General features: G+C 38.5%; 2 protein-coding genes across 3 annotated transcripts; both read right to left on the reverse strand.

Annotated features, from left to right (window-relative positions):
- Positions 1–5,510: 5,510 nt before the first annotated feature.
- Positions 5,511–15,330, reverse strand: dpydb (dihydropyrimidine dehydrogenase b). Its single transcript, XM_055151531.1, is given in 25 exon segments — positions 5,511–6,085; positions 6,182–6,259; positions 6,349–6,411; positions 6,655–6,804; positions 6,898–7,019; positions 7,198–7,252; positions 7,376–7,518; positions 7,735–7,854; positions 7,928–8,048; positions 8,143–8,226; positions 8,461–8,529; positions 9,042–9,206; positions 9,684–9,899; positions 10,381–10,565; positions 11,297–11,490; positions 11,932–12,118; positions 12,198–12,305; positions 12,386–12,473; positions 12,557–12,638; positions 12,839–13,035; positions 13,400–13,561; positions 13,646–13,733; positions 13,851–13,933; positions 14,007–14,117; positions 15,157–15,330. Coding segments are annotated over 25 exon segments (3,066 nt in total). The 5' UTR covers positions 15,187–15,330; the 3' UTR covers positions 5,511–5,920.
- A 1,224-nt stretch (positions 15,331–16,554) lies between these two features.
- Positions 16,555–20,979, reverse strand: odr4 (odr-4 GPCR localization factor homolog). 2 transcript variants are annotated; one of them, XM_020936083.2, is made up of 14 exons: positions 20,847–20,979; positions 20,543–20,685; positions 20,369–20,476; positions 19,595–19,687; positions 19,405–19,511; positions 19,291–19,327; positions 18,971–19,114; positions 18,802–18,897; positions 18,626–18,673; positions 18,359–18,478; positions 18,179–18,275; positions 17,558–17,767; positions 17,013–17,066; positions 16,555–16,649 (listed from the first exon to the last, which is right to left on the reverse strand). In XM_020936083.2, the coding sequence occupies exons 2-14, from the start codon at positions 20,639–20,641 to the stop codon at positions 16,579–16,581; spliced, it is 1,284 nt and encodes a 427-aa protein (XP_020791742.1). In that variant the 5' UTR covers positions 20,642–20,685; positions 20,847–20,979; the 3' UTR covers positions 16,555–16,578. The 2 variants fall into 2 exon arrangements, with proteins under 2 accessions (XP_020791742.1, XP_020791743.1); XM_020936084.2 differs by having other exon boundaries at positions 20,543–20,646; positions 20,847–20,954.
- Positions 20,980–20,993: the final 14 nt, after the last annotated feature.

Below are 20,993 nucleotides of genomic sequence, written 5' to 3' on the forward strand. Positions count from 1 at the left end.
ATATAATGGGAGTTGGCGCTGCCGATAGCCGATATAATCACCGATATATTTAGTGATGTAAAAATTCACTGTAAATGTTGAATTGTTTAAAAAACTTAGGTTTGGCTCTGGTGGATTTTAAATTGGGTTTATTTAGGCAACATTTATTGTTATTCTGCCTCTTTACATCATATTTACAGACAGTAGGTTGGCTTAATGGCATTTTTGCATCACATTCTAGACACTAGTGATGGGTATTCCAGTTCTTTTTAGAGAACCGGCTCTTTTGGCTCGGCTCACTAAAAGCTGCTGGTTCTTTTGGCTCCCAAGTGGCTCTTCAGATTGTTTTGTTGCAAGCAGGACTGAATCAGGACTGAACCAGGTCTAAACCAGGACTGAAAAAGGACTAAAAAAAAATATGCTCGTTTTTTTATTTTTATTTTCTTTAATCCTACGTACACGCAAATTTCTCAAAGTTTCGTTTTTAGCCGCTGCCGCTGTCAAACCACGAATCACGCGGCGTGAAGAGAAAAAAAGTGAGAGAAAGAGAAAACACGGCTCCCAATAAGGATCAGGCTCCCGTCGTTCCCTTCAAAGAGCCGGTTCTAAGAGTCATTTCGTTCGCGACGGACCCATAACTAGTAAAGAAAGTAGCGCTATTAGCCTTTAGCCGTAAATACGTGCGCGCCACGGTAATTAATTATATGCGCAAATTATCATAATTCACACATCTGTTCACAGCTCATTTACATATCAGTGCAGGTCCAGTAGCAAATATACGGCCAATATAGTCACTTTAGAACAGACCAATAGAAAACAGTCTGTTTATGTGCGGGAGCTACAGCAGCTAACCCATAACAAATGACAAAAACTAGCTTCAGAGTCGACATATTTCCAACACTCTCCGCTCATACAGGCTCCTCCTCACATCACAATTCTGCACTAATAAATGTCCTTTTAATCCAGACTCAAACAGATTGTCCGTAAAAAGAATATAATCTCAGTGTTTGGATCTGTGTCTGCAGGTGTAAACAAACACATGTGAGAGACGACTCTGTGGTGTGTTCAGGGACAGTACAGACACACACAGACAAATGACTCCGTAGATAAATACTGATGTGGAGCCACATATTAGGACATTTATCTGTCTGTAAATTGGATTAAATGAACAGAATGTAGAGAGTCTAAGGCTCACATGGACGTGTTATACCTCGTTATAAAGCTTAGACTCTAAGCTTTATAACGAGGTATAACACGCCCATGTGAAATATCGGCCCCTATCAGCAAGCATATCGGCCGATATGCCTAAAGTTGCCCATATCAGCCGATAATATCGGCCAACCGATATATCGGTCGGGCTCTATTACAAACCTACGTTTGCGGTCGGGAGGAGCAGAATCCGCAAATGCTCGTGTCTGCAGTGAACACTTCGTCAAAGGTTTGTTACAAAGCTAAATTGTTGTTTGTGGTTTACCTAAACATAAATGAATCATTAATGACTAACGATGTTTGTTGACATTAAATAGTTCGGATAGATCGGTTACTGCTGATACACTGGGGTCCGGTCAAGCGGTAACGGAGGGAAACGGGTAGATTTTTGACATTCAAATAGTTCTCATTCAGAAACTAGAGGGACTATTGAAATAAGTAAAGTATCAGAATGTAGGAAAGAGTTAACACTCCAACAGGGTAAAGTTAAACCTGTGATATTCTTTCAAGTTGTTGACAAAAAATTTAAAAACTCATGTCGGTAACGGAGGGAATGGTCCAAATGAGTTCAGATTTTACATGTCACATCTACAGACATAGCTTCACTCAAATCGTCCATGTTTTTGGGATACTCCTTCCGGTTCGCCCGTAGCACGCCGGCGAATAACGCCTTCATTTCCTGTTTTTTCGGTGACCTGTCACGGCCACAGGCATTGTCCTAGAGAACTCAAATTCAAATCACAATTGCGTGATCCAGGCCTGAATGTGATGAAATATGAAATTTAATAAAAGTGAACTCTATAGCGCCCCCTACCATAGATGTGAAATGTCAACATTATCGGATTAGTACCAAATTCGGGACATAAATTCTATGTATGATTACAAGCAAAAAAGTCTATTACGGACATGATGCATTTTCCACTACTGGCCAGCAGGGGCGCAAAGACTCCCCCAAAAATTTTTTAAAAAATAATTACACACACAGGCTTAGTCCGATTGTGCTGAAATTTGAATCATTAATGCCTGATCATGGCCTGAACATAATACACTATAAAACATATGAAAAATGAACTCTATAGCGCCCCCTAGCATTGACAAACATCAACATTATCGGATTAGTACCAAATTCGAGGATTAAATTCTAGACATGATTACAAGCAAAAAAGTCTATTACGGACATGATGCATTTTCCACCACTGGCCAGCAGGGGCGCAAAGACTCCCCCCAAAAATAGTTTAAAAATGATTACATGCCCATGTTTAATCGGATCGTGCTGAAATTTGAATCACTAATGTGTGATCTCAGCCTGAATATAAAACAGTATAAAACATATTAAAAGTGAACACTATAGCGCCCCCTACCATTGACATGAAATGTCAACATTATCAGATTAGCACCAAATTTGGGGATTAAATTCTACGCATGATTACAAGCAAAAAAGTCAATAATTGTGCACCCCTATGACGAACAGGAAGTCGGCCATATTGGATCAAACATTCGCCGCCGTTTTGACTTGGGGGTCTACAAAAAGATTCAAGTCCCCGGGGTTTGGTCCAAATGAGCTCAAATTTGACATGTCACATCTAAAGACATGAACTCACAGAAGTTGGCAAATTTTTTTGGGATACTCCTTACGGTTCGCCCGTAGCACGCCGGCGAATAACGCCTTCATTTCCTGTTTTTTCGGTGACCTGTCACGGCCACATTATTATCATTAGCGGAGTATAAATATATATACGCCCCAGTCGTCGACCCGATCTCCTCCGCTGATGTTTTATGTCATAAAAACACTCTCTCAGTCTGGTCTGATATTGTTTCGGGAAAAGACCCGGACCGAGCTTTTGTTTCCAGGGCAACGGACGCGCGTCAAGTATTTTTGTCCCGTTTGTTCACGGCGTCAAAGACGCGCGTCGGGGGCGTCTAAACTCAAATGCAAACGCGTCCAAATAGAGGCGTCAAGGCGTTTTTTGACGCAACATGTCAACATTATCGGACTTGGACCAAAGTCGGGGAATAAATTCTATGCATGATTATAAGCAAAAATGTCTATTACAGTCATGGTGTATTTTTCACGGTTGGCCAGCAGGGGCACAGAGAATCCCCCCAAAAATATTGTAAAAATTATTATATGCACATGTTTTGTCCGATTGTGATGACATTTCTATCAGTTATACACTGCATGACCCTTATTCCATTGATATGTCAAATACAGTTATCAGGGATACAGCGCCACCTATATGAATGCACACAATTTATTATTGTGTGACATAAAATTAGTTTTACATTCATTTGTAAAACTTTGCCAAAACATTCACTGACGTACTCCTCATCATAAAAGTCAGTAAGACCTATGCCCTAGTTTTACACTTTGGCCTCTAGAATAATTTCACTTCTGAGAAATTTAAAGCCACACTATGTAACTTCTCTGGTGGAGGATGTGTTTTCATGCACTTAGGGTGTTTTCACACCGACAGTATTTGGTGCGCACCAAACGGTCCATTCGAACCAAAAGTGGTTAGTTCGGTTCGTTTGCGTTGGTGTGAAAGCGTCAATCAGACTCGGACCCGAACCAAATCAAGCGGACCGAGACCTCAAAAAAGAGGTGGTCTCGGTTCGCTTGAATCCGCACCAAATGACCAACTTTGGTGCGGTTCCTCTGGTGTGAACGCGAACCCGGGTCCAAACCATAGACAGTATGGACAAACGGACTATTCGAAATGCATCATGGGAGGGACACGCGTCTCCTCTGCCTGAAATGACGCGCTGTACGACTCCAGCGCAGTAACAGATTGTTGTCCAGACGCAGACGCGATTCATTTTCGAATTATTTTACCAACAATGGCCAATACAGAGAATGTAACACACGAAGATCAGAGCAAGTATCAGTGTGCGAACGTGTGGCTCCAGAGTGAGTCAAAATTGGGGGTGCGTACCCCTGTTCGGGACTTACACGCACAGAGACGACCCGGTGTTCCCCCGTGATCACACAGCAACCAACATTTGTTATTTTAGGCTTTAATTAACCAAATAATTTCACGGCAATAGGCAATCGCCCATTCAATTGATACAACTTAAAAAAGGTCCTGTTTTTAGCCTAGTGTGAGAAATACAGTCGGACTAGATCCAAACCAGAGTCCTGAACCAGCGGGGGCAGCTCCGGTTCCGTCCGGGCTCAGAGGAGCTGGAGCAGGGAGCCTCGACCTGAGAAAGCGCTTTCCCCGGGAAGAACCAAATGCGCGGAGGACGGACGCTCAGAACAACATATAACAAACCAAACTGGACTCACGCTTCTGTCCGGATGCTGCACCACCTTGGAACCAGCCGCGGTTCTTGAGCGCGGAGAACCGGAGCAGCCCACCCGGACCTGTAGTCCACAGCGCATTCTTGCTTTTCCCGCACGGAAACAGCGCGCAGACGACTGAAAGTACCCGCTGGGACTCAATCCATCAAGCACTGGTCTTGCTCGCCACCGTTTGGAACCAGCACATGGAGGACAGAGCCTCCGGACCATCTGACCAACGAACTTGTAACAGAAGACCAAGGACCAGACCCCAGCCCCGTCCTGAGGAGCTGCGCGCTACTGAGAGCGCTGTTGGCTGCTGCTGTTACCCGAACTCTGGGCTGATGCGGTGAGTTTGTACAAAGTTCTACATGTTGCTGTTTTATGAGTTCATGGTGATAATTTGAGATGAGGACGGCCCGTGGTATTAACAGGAACATCGGTGTTGATAACTGGAGTATCGCTGTTTTACCGGGGAAACAAGAGACACGTCAATCGAACCAGTTTTGGTTCGTTTGCCGGTGTGAACGCGGACCACACTGGAGTGTATTTGCTACATAATAACAATTTTATTGCCTGGTGCGAACCAAATAATCGAACTAGCGGTGTGAAAACGTGTGACAGTGCTCTTGACCATTAAAGTCACGTGACCTGTGGCTTAGTGTCTACAGTTTGTCTCTAGAATCATTCACTTTATCCAATTTTAAAGGTACACTATGTCATTTTTCTGGTGGATGAGCTGTTGGCCTCGGGAGCTGTCGGGAAGAGAGAGCGGTGTGTCGGGGCGGTCGCGAGTCCCCGGCATTCGCCGGGGGGGCGGTGCGTGCCCGGGGCGAGGGCCACCATCGCCGCGCGCGGCTTTAATTGCATTTAAAATTAAAAGTCCAAGAAAATCCTCTAACTGATCGTGGCTGTGTTTTTTAGCTGTTGCCCCGACTGTTTCAAGAAACCACAGGTGTTATTGTTTAAATACACATTTTGACTGAGGAAGTGTGCGATTCAACAATTCCAGAGGAAAATAAATGAAAGCATGTAGCTTGCAATGTAATTTTATTTATTTTAAATACAAAATAGTAATCAGATAGGCCTGATTATACAAGCCATAATTATGATCTAGTGAAATGTTATTGTGAGAAAGTGAGCTAAACTACTGGAAAGATTTGTACTGGGGGGAAAAGAAAAAGAATCGTGCTGCATTCCAGCTGTCCTTGTGGATCGGATTTTCAGCCATTGAACCTAACTGGATTTTATTTTTTGACATACAAGAATACTCACATCAGTTAATCAATAGATTTTAGACAGATTACTTTTATAACAAACCTATTAGTGAAAACTTTATTTAAACCAGCTACTTTCTTTTATGGACATGCTTGAGTCTCTTACAAGCTTTTCATTTATTAGCTGAAAATGGTACACATTGTTAGATTGTTAGTTTGGTCTTGGTTCTTGCTCTCAGTAGACAGGATTAATGGGAATTCCTCTTTTTGGAGCGTAAGGCGTTGTTCTCGTCACCATTTTGATGCAGTCTATGATTGGACACACACTAAAGCACAGAGTACAACCAGTGCAGCTGTCGGTCACATACGGGAGGTGAGTCTCTGGGTCAAATGTAATGGCCTGGAGAAAAAAAGATCGAAGAAGAAAATAACAATGGTAAATTTTCAATGTATAATTAATTTCTGTATTTCTAGATTTTATACATTATAGTTGTACCTGATATCCTGAATCATTGCAAGTCATATAACATTTGCCACAGTTGATGCACATTTCTTCATCTATGAGTGCTACCACCTGAACAAAAAAACATTGCAAGTTAGAATGATATATCTTTATGCATGTACTGTACACAATTTTATTCAGGTGTCCATGGATACATTTACCTGTTCAGTGTTGTCAAGTTCCTGGTAAGCTCCTATGTGACGCAATGCTCGAGCTATCACATCCTACATACAAAAAAACAAAATTTCTTTAGGTTAAACTTGAAATAATAATGATACTCCCTTTCTAACATATGTAATTTAGAGCAACCAAGTATAACATGCATCCAGGTTCAAAATAAAGAATCAGTCAAAAAAAATATTCAGACACAGTGGAGGCTACAGAATATATATTTTCAAACTCAAATGATCAAACTATCTAATCTAGGATTTTATGTCTGATGTCTCGGTTAATACTAAGTGTCGCACCTTCACTGCAGGCACAGGTTTCTTGGGCGACTTGACTTTGTTGATGTTGATCTCTGTTACGTCCACTTCACCTGCTTCTCTGAGTTTCTTTTTATATTCAGCAATCACCTCATTCTTCTGTGTTAGGTAAGGCCCAAAGCTGGGGAGACTCTGCACAGATAATAGACATTGAATGCATATTTTAATGTATTTATTTTCTTATATATATATATATATTTTTTTTTTTACATTTTATTTGTTTACCTTTCCTACCAAGTCTTCCAATCGGGGTACTGGCTTCCCTTTTTGATGTTTCTCAGTTGGAGGAGACTGACCATCCCAGTTTTCCAGTTCGAGACTCTTTAGGTACAACAAGGCTTTCAGACCTGCACACAGGAACCACTATATTATCACTACTAAATTTGCATGATTAAAGGTTTCTGTCTCTATTTTTAGTTTTGATTCTCAAGTTGAACATCTATTCAGGAAGCTGAATGAGCTTCTTGCTTTGGGTTACTTTGTTGTACAAAGCTGATCATAGGCATTGAACAAACAGTGATTTACCAAGACAGTAATCTTCAATCACTGTGAAGTCTTGGTTTTGAACAGCGCTGCAGACCTGTATCGTTTATGAGGGAGAATAAAAGAGGAGGACGTGTAAATAAATAATAAGATACAGAATAATAAAATTACAATATCTTTTTAGCATTTTTGAATATAACAGAAGAAGAGTCATTTTCACCTGTAATACTGATGCACCAGCGTGAAGGAACTGCAGCCCTGTCTCTGCTGAATCTATGCCTCCTGTTGCCAAAATGGGGAATCCAGGAAGGGCTCTGGCAATGGCTGAAACCGCTCGAAGGGCTATTGGTCTAATGGCATTACCTGCACATTCAAATAATAGTTGCTAATCAGTTTTTGTTAGGCAAGGCAGACATTAGGGCAGTTGGCTTTTCATGCTTTATAACAAGAATAGATTATTGCTCAAAATCAGCTAAAAAATGTATACTGATATTTTAGACCAGGGGTCACCAAACTTTTTTTATTAATTAAATAATTAATAATAACTCAAATTATTATATGTTATATATTGTTTCTTACCAGACACGCCTCCATACGTGGTACGTTTTCCCACTCCTACTCCAGGCCAGGGGGAACCATCAGCTTTCAAACCCATCATTCCTGAGACAGTGTTGGTGGCTGTTACTCCATCCGCACCTCCTGAAAATAAAAAAAAAACATCCATGTTATATTAAAAAAAATATTTATGTAAGTGTCTTGTTATTTGCTATACCTTCATGGGCTGCTTTGGCAATGTCTACAATATTGGTGACGTTTGGTGTGAGTTTTGCAAAGAATGGGATTGTAGTGGCAGCACGCACCCAGCGGCAGATGTTACGCACCAACACTGGGTCCTAATGAAATGCAAACAAGCACACACAAAATAGTGTCTGTATTTCTTATATATTATGTTAGATTATTTATTTTAGAATTTTTTTTATTGTATACCTGTCCACAAGCCAGTCCCATGCCTCTCTCACCCATCCCATGTGGACAAGACAGGTTCAGCTCCAAAGCATCTGCTCCAGATTTCTAAACATCATAAATAACTGATAATTTGATATTTTAAAAATATACTTTAAATGAAGATTTAGCATGTAAAAACAAAAAGGATTTCATATGTTATAGTTGCATATTGGAATAGTCAACTACAACAAATGCTTCTGTATATATACTGTAGTATATACTTTTGTGTGTACTATTGAATGTGCTGCATCTAGAATTAAACCACCTAAAACATTTACCATTGCACTTTTTTATACTCACCTCTGCCATTATTGCAAGTTCAGTCCAGTCCTCTTTGTTGTAACTACACATTATACTGGAAATAACCACCTGAACGTGAAACAAAAAGTAATATTACTGTTATGTATAATACAGCAATACAATTTTAACTAGAAAAGCACTCAGAGAGCGCAGACCTCCGCCAAGGACTACCCCCATTTTTTTATATAAATTGCGATAAAATCAGTCTTCTGGATCAGATCTGGATCAGCCTTTGGAATATGAAAGAGGATCCCATTGTCCATCCCTGAGTCAAATTTCATGGGGTTTGGTGAATAATTAACCGAGATATTGAGAAACAAATTTTTTGGCCCCATTTACCACAATGTTAACTAAAATTTCAAAGTGATCCAGAATCCAGGATTTCTTCCGGATCACCCCCAAAATGAAATCAGTTCTTCCTTTTCACATTTCCAATAAATCCTGAAAATGTCATCAAAATCGGTCCATAACTTTTTGAGTTATGTTGCTAACTGACAAACAAACAAAAACAAACAAACAAACAGACAAACGCCGGCAAAAACATAACCTCCTTGGCGGAGGTAATAAAACTTAAGTCTTACATTATTTGGGAAGTCTTTCTTTAACTCAGCAACAGATTGACACCAGTAGGCTGCAGTCTTCTCACTGATGAGTTCAATGTTGAGAAATGACCCCTGTCCTGGGCCATACACGTGGCCTGAGGTGGTCCCACGAACAATACGTGGAGACACATTGGTCACCAAATCCTGACGACACATGGACACACGCAGAATTTGAGTAGTCGGTTGGTGTAAATTATATTAGTACATACATTTAAGATTTTCACATTCTATATTTCATTGATAGATCTAGTTTGAAAATATAACTTTTTCTGACAAGTCACCATTTAACACATTATTTGCCCTGTTATGATGTAGACATACGATGTTTTGGCAATGACTTCCTGCCCCCAAATTAAATTCTCCACTACATGTTTTAAGATGCTTGCAATTGTATCATCTGCATTTATTCATTGTAATCTCAAATACCTTAATTTACTCTATAGGGCTTATGTACTGTAAATGTAAATAATGTGAATGTATATTATGTAATGTAAACATTATTACATTTTGTGTATTTGTATATTTTGTGTAATACCAAAACAGCCCAACCAAGTGAACCATCTGCCTCCCAGGAATTTAATTTAATGTCTGTTCTGTCTGTGTTTAATAACCGGGTAGTACCTTGTCCAGTCCAAAGGTTTTGGTGAGAGCAAACCCCCAGCCCTGTTCAAAGGCTCTGCGGATCATGGCTGTACTTGTGGTGGGAGGGGCAGAGGCCAGACCGAACGGATTTGGAAACTTTATCCCACAAACATCAACACTGATGTCTACCAAGTCAATCGCACTGTAGAACAACGGCAGCTTTGGGGCTGTGTCTATGGTCTGTCCATACAATGACTGTAGGAAAACAATTTTAGGACAGGTAAAAAAAATAGAATAAAAAAAATACACATTTTAGATACACAACATCTACTTCTTAACAAGTACTACAACATACCACCTTTTTTATAATCTAGACATGTAAAAAAAGAACAGACATACAAAAAACACATAATGCAATGTTATGTGCAAGTACAATTGTATTTCATTGTCAGTTATGTCAGCTATAACTACTAAATAAGTACCTATATTTAAAATTCTATCCAGGTATACATTTTTATCTTTAATGAACAACATTTCATGTATCCTGTCAGCTAAATATAGTATAGCTTTTGCTCAAACAGAGATAATGGAATGAAATGTATACCAAATTATGCCAAAAACAGTTAGGTCTTCTCATTAACATTCAAACATATGAATAGCTCAAATGATTTGTTTTTGTTCCATATGTCATCCCTTTTAAAAACTTATGTTAATTAAAAATGAAAGCCAGTTGTACCTGTATGTACCGGTGTATGTGCCAGGAGGCCTGTTTGCCGTCATTGGTCGACTCCACTGTGGTGTTTGCCAAACCAGCAATGTCTCCCCCAGCGAAAACCCAGGGCTCCGAAGTCTGCATCGTCTCCGTGTTTATGTCAGGAGTGCCCCAGCGATTCATCTTCACAGGGGACAGGGCCTCCGCCACTGCACACAAAACAGTCAACACACAGTCAAGAGGAGGAATAAAAGACACTTGAAATTTTATTTTTTGTTACTGTAATAACAGCAACATCCCTGCAAATATGAAAGATGGAAATATGATATGAATGAAAAATACAGTAGCATCACATGCCACAAGTGCTCAGGAAGTAAACAAAATTAACAACATACTGTATGAGCAACCCTCTTACTTTACGGTTTTCAGAGAGGGCAAACAGAGAAACTTTTGTTATTAAACAATTTGCAAAAATGACAGATTCAGAGTTTGTTTCTAAATGTCTTTTCAAACATTTACTCTTCTCTATTGAATGTGGTGGCAACAGAAAAGATGTTGATGTTTAGGTGCAGTCCATGATTTTTATGTAGGACTACAATTTAGAGTGGCTATCCACAATGCACTTAAAAACTTGAGTTTTACTCAAGTTCTACTTTTTTGAACTGGGATCCTTAACCTGACCAATTATTGTTATAATGTGATTGCTTTACCTGTTTCAAAGCAAAGGGGAGTGGTGACACCACCAGCCCAAGTTGCAGGCCAGATTTATGAAGAGGTAAGCCTACACACAGTAAGAATGTTTTTGGGCAATAAAAACTCCTGTATTTGAATAAATGTAAGATATTTAAGTTTATTGTCATAATGTGAAATATTCCAAGCATAGCAGTAAAAACTCCATGGTCACATAGTAGCTTTAATAGGTTTTTTTGGTGTTCTGTACCTTTTGGGTCATCCAGCATGGAACCGAACGCGCTGATGATGTAGTCGGCCTTCAGCCGGACGACCTGCTCCTCATCCTCAATCCACTGTCCATCCTCCCTCTGCTCTGTGCGACAGAACTGGAGCCCCGCCACTCGCCCGTTCTTCATGATCACTTCGCGAGGAGACAGGAAGGGCAGGAACTCACACTGCTCCCTTTGGCTAACTCCATCTGAAAAATGTTTTGTGATGTTCATATTTTTCTAACATTGGGATGATGGCTGGTTTGACAAAGTCTAACGACAAAGATTTTTACTTTCTCTTTAGATGTAATTGTATGCTTTTCTGTGCAACAAAGGATAAGCACTTCATCACCAAACATGGCTTTCAAATGTCAAACAAACAAAAGCACTGTTTCCATACTGACCTTATATTTGTGTCCATAGCATGATGACTGATAACAACATGACTAAAACCCATGTATAAGGGGGGTCCATTTTATTATTAAGATAAAATTAGGAGAGAAAGATTAATTTAATTTAACTCAGAGATTTTTTTATTAAAATCAATATTGTTTGTGCCGTCAAATTGACAATTACACTATGTCAGTAACAAACGCGCAGTAAAAACCTTAGTATATACTCAATTTAGTTCTACTCCAGGATGACTTATACCTCTTCTGGCACAGCCCTGATGTTGGTGAATCCTTTCCTGAACACAACGTAGACTCTGCGAGCCCCACAGCGCAGAGCAGAGGTAGCACAGTCAAACGCAGTGTCTCCAGCTCCCAAAACTATCACCACTCCTCTCAACTCAGGCAACAAGGAATGACACTGGCACATACCTGCAATTGTGTACAAAAATTTAAATCTCACTGCATTACTATAAAATACAATATGAAGTCTGTGTGTGTTTGACTGTACCCTTCTTGCTGGCTGTGGCCACCATCGGCAGGAAGTCCTTAGACGTAAAGAAACCTTGTTCTATTGTTAGACCCTGGAAGATTTTTGCTCGGTTGGCCTGAGGAAGACCTACAGACACAAACATAATAATCCATGTATATATTTGATAATAAACATTTCCTTATATCATTGATTTCTGTTAGGCTTACCAATTCCAATAAATACAGCCTTGAATCCTTCTTCCTTCAATGATGTCAGAGTCATTCCACCAATACCAAGTCCATTCTCACACAACACCTACACAATATGAACATAATAGAAATTTTAACAATAGGCCTATACTACAGAGATACTTTATATATAGATGTTTATGTACACACCTTGACTCCTAGGTCTTTCATCAAACTGATCTCAAACTGAACCACCTCAAATGGAAGTCTGAACTGAGGGATTTCTGATGTACTGGGAAAAGACCACATAGTATGCAATATTGCATATGACTTATTTAATATTATAAAGCAATTTCTCAAGTTAATTAACTATGCATTATGGGAGATCTGTATTTATGAATTAGAAATTATAGTAATAATGCATATGCAGGGACAAATCAACTAAATAAAACTGGCACTAAATTAAAAAGCCTTCTAATACAAATCCCGTACCTCAGCCCCCCAGTGTACTTTTGTTTTTCAAATATAGTGATGTTGTCATATCCGAGGCGGGCTAAGAAGGAAGCACAGCTGACGGATGCCGGGCCGCAGCCAATCAGAGCGATTGGAGCGTGGTACGACTCTGGCATCTCACTGGCCGGAGGGAGCTCAGGGTTTCTGATTTGAGGGATGCCCATTTTACTGAACACCTGATGAAACAGCAGATTTTATGTCAGTTACTGAAGTTTATATTTCTGATGTTGTGTCTGTCAATTCAATACTATATCTAAGGACAGGACAATAGGAATGCATTATAAAGGTGCACTACAGAGCGTCACCACCTGCCTGCCTCTGTGGAGATGTTGCTGTTTTGCCTGGACTGATCCCCACAGTACAGCATTAAACATAAAAATACCAATCTTCATCATCAAGTTTTTATTTTTTCTATAGCAACACTTTAAAACAGAATAAGGTGCAACAAAAAAAATAACTTTCATAAACCTGGTAATAGAAAACTTGATTCAGATTTAGATTTTCAAAAGACATCCTTTGAATACCACTTATTTATCATACCTCTGTGGCAAATTGCTGCAGCCCCCCAATGTTGATGGGCCCCTCCTCGGAAGCGTAAAGGTTACACCCACCGACACACAGCTCTGACGTGGGACACACCATCCCACAGGTGAGGCCCAGGGGGTTGTCTGACAAGATGGCCTTGGCTGCCCCATAGTAGTTCTGATAAATACAAGACACATATACACAAGACATTTTGAGGGGAGCATTAATAGGAGAGGCCTTACTATTAAAATGTAGGTTTACCTTATTCGAAATACTTGTGATAAAGGATTTGATGTCCAGGTTTGTAGGGCAGCTTTTCTGACAAGGGGCATCAGCACATTTGAGACACCTAAGCACAAATTTATGTCAGAGAAATAAGTTAGAATCCTCCTGCTTGAAATACTGCTTTCCTATTTCATAACAATGACCACTATAACATAAGTAGTAACTGTATTTTTATTTAAACCTGAGTGCTTCTCGCAGAGCTCCACGTTCACTCAGTGTTGTGTGTTTGATGTCATCAAAGTTGTTTTCTAGCTTTACACAGGACTAAAAACAGAGACAATTTAATCATATTAGATTTGATTACTCTGATACAAAGAGCATGTATAGGCACACTCACATCACAGTTTCTGTCCTGGTTTCTTTTCCAGTGTTTCTTCTCTTTCTTCTTGTTGGATGTGGACATGATCTGAGCATGACTTTTCACCCGGGGGTTAAGAGCCAGGATGCTCTAAATAATAAATTGAACATTTTAGGTGCACAAAGCAATGCCAATTCCCTCCTGTTCAAATGTATTATTCCTTGATTGTATTCTATTTTTTACATCATTGTTTTGTTTTCTTGTAATGTGAAATATACTTGGCTGTCCAAATAGCACAACATAAGTTTGGTTATTATTATTTTTAGAATTATATAATACTATACTATTTACTATGCACACAATGCACCAAACCCAAAAGAACTGCTGCAGAAAGTTTACTACTACTTAAGATTACATAGCTGAGGTTTCAGAGATAAAAAGTGCAGCCAAGTCACTGCTCACTATTACTCCGACTCTACAGACCCCCTTACTTAGGTCATTAAGTTTACAATTGGTTTGATAATGTGTTTGCCCTGAGATGCTGACCACTTGAATGTATTGCCCAATTGCTCCATGTGAGTCAATATCCCTCAACAATGACCATGTGTCCCTTACCTAACCACTAATGCCCCTCTACATAACACTGTAAGAGGTTACAACAGGCCACACAATCCAACTTGGTTTTAACTATTCAGCTCAAAAATAAAGTGCAGGGCAGAACAAAAAGATAAATTAATGTTACAAGTTACTCTTAAATAAAAGCTTAATATTAAATTAAAATAAAAGTTTAATAAATCAGAAGTTTCAATAATTTTTCTGTTTGGTTACAGGAAGGAAGGAAAGCAGTTGCACAGTTTTAATTTGCAAGTTAATTGGTGAGGGAGCTGGTACTGAGTTACAAATTAATCTCAAAAGATAAGGTACAAAATAACTTTAGAAACTAAAAGTTGATGATGAGACATTCAAAATATTTCAAACATCTGTACATCCATGCACTGTTAAATAGTAATGTAGTTAACTACAATATATAAAAGGACTCATGTATAAATCTAAAATATTTCATTAAATTAACTGCTGATAATTATTTAATTCTATGCTTCTGAAATAAAGAAAATAAATGCTTACATAAACAAAAATGCAAATGCAATGCAAAATCTAAGTGACATGATAACAAAGTAGACAGGAATACCTCAATATCTGGCAGATCTTTGCTCAACATAATGCCTGCTGATCCTTTCTGACAAATGATTTTCTCTGCTTTCTTGAGTCTTCTGGCTTTGTGGATAGAGGTCCGAAACACTGTCCGGGACAACTCGTCTCCTCAAAAGCAACTGCGACTGATGTGTCTTCTCTCTCTATGTGACTAGAAAGTTTCACAAAGACATGCTTTCTTCTGTTGCACGAGTCAAAGTTTAAAGCTGTGTCTAAGTTCAAGGTTTCTGCTTCAGCAAACCAAACAGTGGCAGTAGTAATCTTCTGGGTCCAAATTCCAACTCCAGTTCGAATAAACCTGCACTGACATTTCGTAGAATAACAAGCCTGCCAGGGCAAGTCAGATAAATCAATATGATAATAGTTAGTGATAATTAAGATTCAATAAGATTAAATTTATGTCCATATGAATTTAGACTCATATTCTTCACATTACTAAAATTATTCTGCTAAATGTTCTGTGATGGAAATGCATGTGAATTCAGGTTGTGAAGAAAATATTCTTATCATATATCTTCAAGAAAATACATTTGATCTATTCAAGAGACTCAGAACAGTCATTAACATGTGTGACACAGCTATCTCCACCCTCCAGGAAACCCTTGTTGTTGTTGTTTTACCTGTCTTCAAGTGTAAAAGTTGATTAGCTTATGGCTGTGAAAAAAGTCACTTTGCTTTGATATGTATGTAGTTTTATAATTCTAGTATAAATACTCAGAACACAGATGCTCTGGGGGAGGCTGCCGGTCTGTGGCCAGGGAAGGCATGGGTGGTTGTAACAAAGAATAACCCTTTTTGTATTTTGTAACTCACCAAAGCTTACCATCAAGATATATTTCCACAACAGTTGATAATACGAAAATGCTCAATATTTGATACTACTACAAAAAAACAAAAACCCCACTATACAGGAAAAACATAATTTTCTTAACTATATTATATGATCACATAGAAATATCAGACATAGATTAAGACCGTTCTGAAGCTATTGTTAAAAGGTCAAATTTGGCCACATTTATGCTATTTCTTTCAGGATTAATCTAGGATCTAGTTTCATTGAGAATTAATAAATCATTAATTAATTAGTTTCAATACTGGTTTCAGTATTAGTTTTAGTATCTGGGTACCCATTTTGACAACCCTATAGGATTAGGGTTGTTATGAGTACTGAAAATTTAGTTACTTTATGTTTACATACATTTAGCCAGTTTTTTGTATTGCAAATATAATATATATTCAAAATATTAGATTACTTCCCTGTTCAATGTTTTTCTGCATGAGTATAAGTCATGATTGCACACAGTGAACAGTGCTGTAATGTTTGTTTATGTTGACTATGTGACTCAAATTATTGAAATGCAATTAAGTCATTTGGTTTTACTTTATTGTGGACGGTGTGTTAAACATCAGTGAGGTACAGAAGTGAGGCAGCGGTGGCGAGTAAGGCGACTGCAGAGGCCATGACAACACCTAAAAAAAGAAAAAAAGAAAAAACAATAAATTATAGAGATGTCTGTGTAATCCCTCAGTCGTCCAGGTAAGATCCATATCTGAATTCAATTTTTTGTTTGCGGTGGATCATACCTTGAATTTTTGAAACAAATTATTAAATTAAAGTTGTCAAAATATTTGATAATTGTAAACTCAACTCAGCCAAGATGGTGAGTTATATTGTATAGTTACATATGTCTGTGATCCTGATTAGTGCTGAAGTAAACTACATGCCTTGGATTATGTTTTATCACCGAAAAGATAAATTTTTTGTAATCTCAGTTTCTTACTGTATTCAGTTTAGGGAGCAAAATTGTTTTGTGTAAATATAATGTATTTTACCAATATAGTTGTTCTTCTGGGGTATAGGGTCTTCAACCTTTTCCTGGATAGGGTCTGTAAACAAAAATATTTGATATTGTGGTGTCATTGTACTGTTGAAACACGGATGTCCAAAGTCTAAGACAGACACTCGTAAATTTACACACTAACCACACCTTTACAGAAGATTTTATCAATGGCAGTTAAAGTGAGCTTTATTACAACAAACCGATTACATGAGAGGATGTGATGTTTGCAAAATGCAGCTCTGCAGAGGAAGAATTTTAACGTAAGAAACTACATACAAGTATGGAGAAGTAGTTACAACTAATTATACAAATATAAATTCTTTGGTAGATTTCATAGGACTGACTTCACTATACTATAATAAACAATTTGCATTAGACAATGTGGATGAAAGAAAATAAACTTTTTATCTATTGTTTGGCCATTGTGTTAAATCATTGTTTTAAAAAAATCATCTCAATAATTTAATTACTCAAAAATGTTATATGGTGACATCCCTGAAGGTGAATGTAGAACAATACAGTGGTTTGTCCTCCCACCTGCTTTACTTTCAGTTTCTATGTTGATATTTTCAGGTATGATTTCTTGAGTTGTGTCGATATCTTCTTCTGCCGCATCAAGATCCAGCATCTCCTTCAGTCGCTCAGTGGCCTCTGAGGGTCCTTCGTCACTGAATTGATAATCACAAACAGAAATCGGACCCCTCCCCTTCAACGGGCAGAAGATACGCCTGGGGATGAAGAGTTCATCTAAAGGAAAGAAAAAACATCTCGTCAGTCGCACGGTTAAAAACTAAAAATGCAAACAGTGTCCATGATTTATGAACTATAGTGAGCTACTTAAAAAAAAACTAAACAAAAAAAAACAAGACTGGTAATGAAGAATGTGGACCTTTTTTTGTTCTGGTCTAATCCAGGTTTCTGGGTTTAGTCTCTTGAGTTTTTTAATATATATTTTTCACAATAACCACCTATGAACATTTTAGGTAAAGGTGTTTCGAGTATTTCAGGATTTTAACGGAAAATTTAATAACTCTGTTAAGACAGGTAAAATGATATATTTACACAAGTCTAATTCCTGCCTTGTGGATTGGCTGATCTCTCACACCCATCACCAAGACCCTGACCCTGTCTGCAGTGTCAAGCCCTGCATGATAATACCTCCAAAGTTGTTATTTTGCCCCTCTGCTGTCGCAAGCTCCTCCAAAAGCATATGAACCCTTGTAGCCACTGTAGAAATAATGTCTCTCTTTAACAGCTGGAATAAATAAAGTATTCAAATATAAATATAAAAATATTCAACATAGGCATTGGATAGTTCAATCAAATTAGGTTGTTTACCTTCTCATACAGTTTGGCCTTTGGTTTGTTGCTGTGCACATAAGCTCGACAGTGGATAGCTCCCTTGATGGATGCACTGCCTCCACACTTCTGCACCACATCGCTTATCCGCTGTTCACACTGGACTCAATAAGACGCACCGATGTATAATGCAATGGACATGAAAACCAAATAAAATATACACGAACAATGTAAAAACAATGTAGTTGATAAAAACAATAACAACAACAAAACTGTTCAAACTATAGTGTATATATTCATTCTTACCGGGGAAATTAACAATTGAACTGTGTATGTTTGCTTTGCATTCCTCCTCTACAAACAAACAGGACAAATTATACGTCATTCATATTTGCAGCTATTATTATCAATTATCAATTTTAGTTCCAGAATCTGAAATATTTTACCAAGAAACAACATTTTCAAAATAATTTACATCCTACCTGTCCTGTAGTAAGTTCAGCATCATCTGGAATCCTTTTGCCATCAAGCAAACACACTCCACTCTCAATTTGCTGTGCCCAGATCTGAAGTTCATTCTAAAACAAAAAACATCATTTAGAAATAGGTGTATTGTAGATTGTTTATAATGTGGCCTACAGGCATTCAAACCTTAATGCATTTCTCTATTGTTTCTGGGGTGTTTGGGCCAGTTGGTAGCGAGAAATATAAGTTGACATTTAAGCAACAGGACACAGTGATCCATGATGAACACACTCCAGACTGATATTTCCAATCAGCAGGCTTTGCCATACTCTGAAAAACAGTGAGTATAAAAGGCACATCAGCCCATTGAGGAACACAACACATCTTTATAAACAAGACTGTTGTTTTCTGCTATGCGTCTATGATTAAGCCAAGGAATTCAGATGACTAAGCCCTAACCTCCACACAATTTAGTACTGATTTGGAAAGAAAAAACAAGTACTAACCTTTGGGTCTTTAACGTCAAAGGTTCTACACAAAGTTCTGTAGAATTAGGTTAAGAAACTGTATTATGCCCAAAGAGTCCTTAAAACCAGCAATAATGTCATGGAAAAGGATACTTTCTTGTTTTGGAGTTGATGTGCAAAGTCACACAGTCTGTAACATCATCATCCGCTGGGCTCCAGAGACGCTCAGAAGAGATGAGGTTTTCCACAGAAAATACCAACTAGACACAAATAAATAATAATTTTACTTTAATTTAGAGGCAGAGATTGTAACATTGCTTAAAGATTGACAATGGTTGTTTACCTGTCGCAGAGTCGTTTGTGTGTCTTTGGCATCAACTTCAGTTATTATAAAAACTCCCAAAACAGACAAGCCTCCAGGCAGCATCCGGGACACCTATGAACCATTGAAAAGTTAAAGTTACATCACATGTTAAGTAGATTAATGTCATTAAGTGTCTTGAGCTGTGAGACAGCTGCAGAACATCCAGAAAGCTGCAGCTCGGGTCCTTACTCGAACTAGGAAGTATGAGCACATAAGTCCTGTGCTCAGGTCTCTGCACTGGCTTCCTGTGGCTCAGAGAATAGACTTTAAAGCAGCTCTGCTTGTGTACAAGTCTCTCCATGGCCGAGCACCAAAGTACATCTGTGACATGTTAGTGTCATATGAACCACCTCGCACTCTGAGGACCTCAGGGACCGGCCTTCTGCTGGTGCCGAGAGTCAGGACTAAACAAGGGGAGTCAGCGTTTCAGGTTCATGCAGCTAAAACCTGGAACAGTCTTCCTGAACATGTGAGACAGGCCTCTTCTGTGACGCTGTTTAAATCCAGGCTCAAAACATTTCTGTTTAACTGTGCATATAACTGAAAGGTTTTCATTCCGCACTCTTCTCTCCAATTTATGTCTCTCTTTTTAAAATTTAAATCTTCATGATTATTTATGTTTTGATTTGTTTTTATTATGATTTTAATGTATTTCTTATTCTGTAAAGCACTTTGAATTACTTCGTGTACGAATTGTGCTATACAAATAAACTTGCCTTGCCTTAATACAATGTTATTACTAATTTTGTCTACCTGGCGGGCATGCTCTGTGACCCAATCCTTATCCAACGAGTTTCCAGTTGAGTCTTCTTTAGGAGGTGTTCTTGAAGCCATAACAATGTAATCCCTCTGAGCTGAACTCTGCAATAAAGGATTTATTGTAAATAATGCATTACAATATTATGACAGAGTGACAAAGACAGTTACCTGTCCAATAAGCAAGCCTGTGATTGTAGTCGATTTTATTTCACATAACTGAGACAGATAACTCTCCACAGCATCTTCAACAACGTACCCACGACCCATGTTTTCTAGATAAAAAGAGTAACAGAACAGTGTACACAAGCACGCTGTTCGGACAATTATGTTAATCAAGCGTGTAGAAGGTATTCTCCTCGCGGTTGGTGTGATGTGAATTAGAAAGTAAAAGCTTTAACACAGCAACTTTATTCAGCTTTAACAAACAGTCAGGTTCACACCACTATATAAAATGTGTTTTCTGAAGGCTTACCTTTGACTTAAAATGCTGACTACACCGAAAAGTGCACTATAAACCTTCAAAATGTTCGTAGTCCATGCCAGCTGGCATTTAATCGTGGTTGTTCGTCAGCAAAGCAAGAAAACTACATTTCCCAATATGCTTTGTGCGTCTGTGGAT

This window comes from Boleophthalmus pectinirostris, unplaced genomic scaffold (assembly GCF_026225935.1).
Source record: "Boleophthalmus pectinirostris isolate CB_2022bp ecotype Guang Dong unplaced genomic scaffold, ASM2622593v1 HiC_scaffold_16, whole genome shotgun sequence".
Classification (NCBI taxonomy): Eukaryota; Metazoa; Chordata; class Actinopteri; order Gobiiformes; family Gobiidae; genus Boleophthalmus; species Boleophthalmus pectinirostris.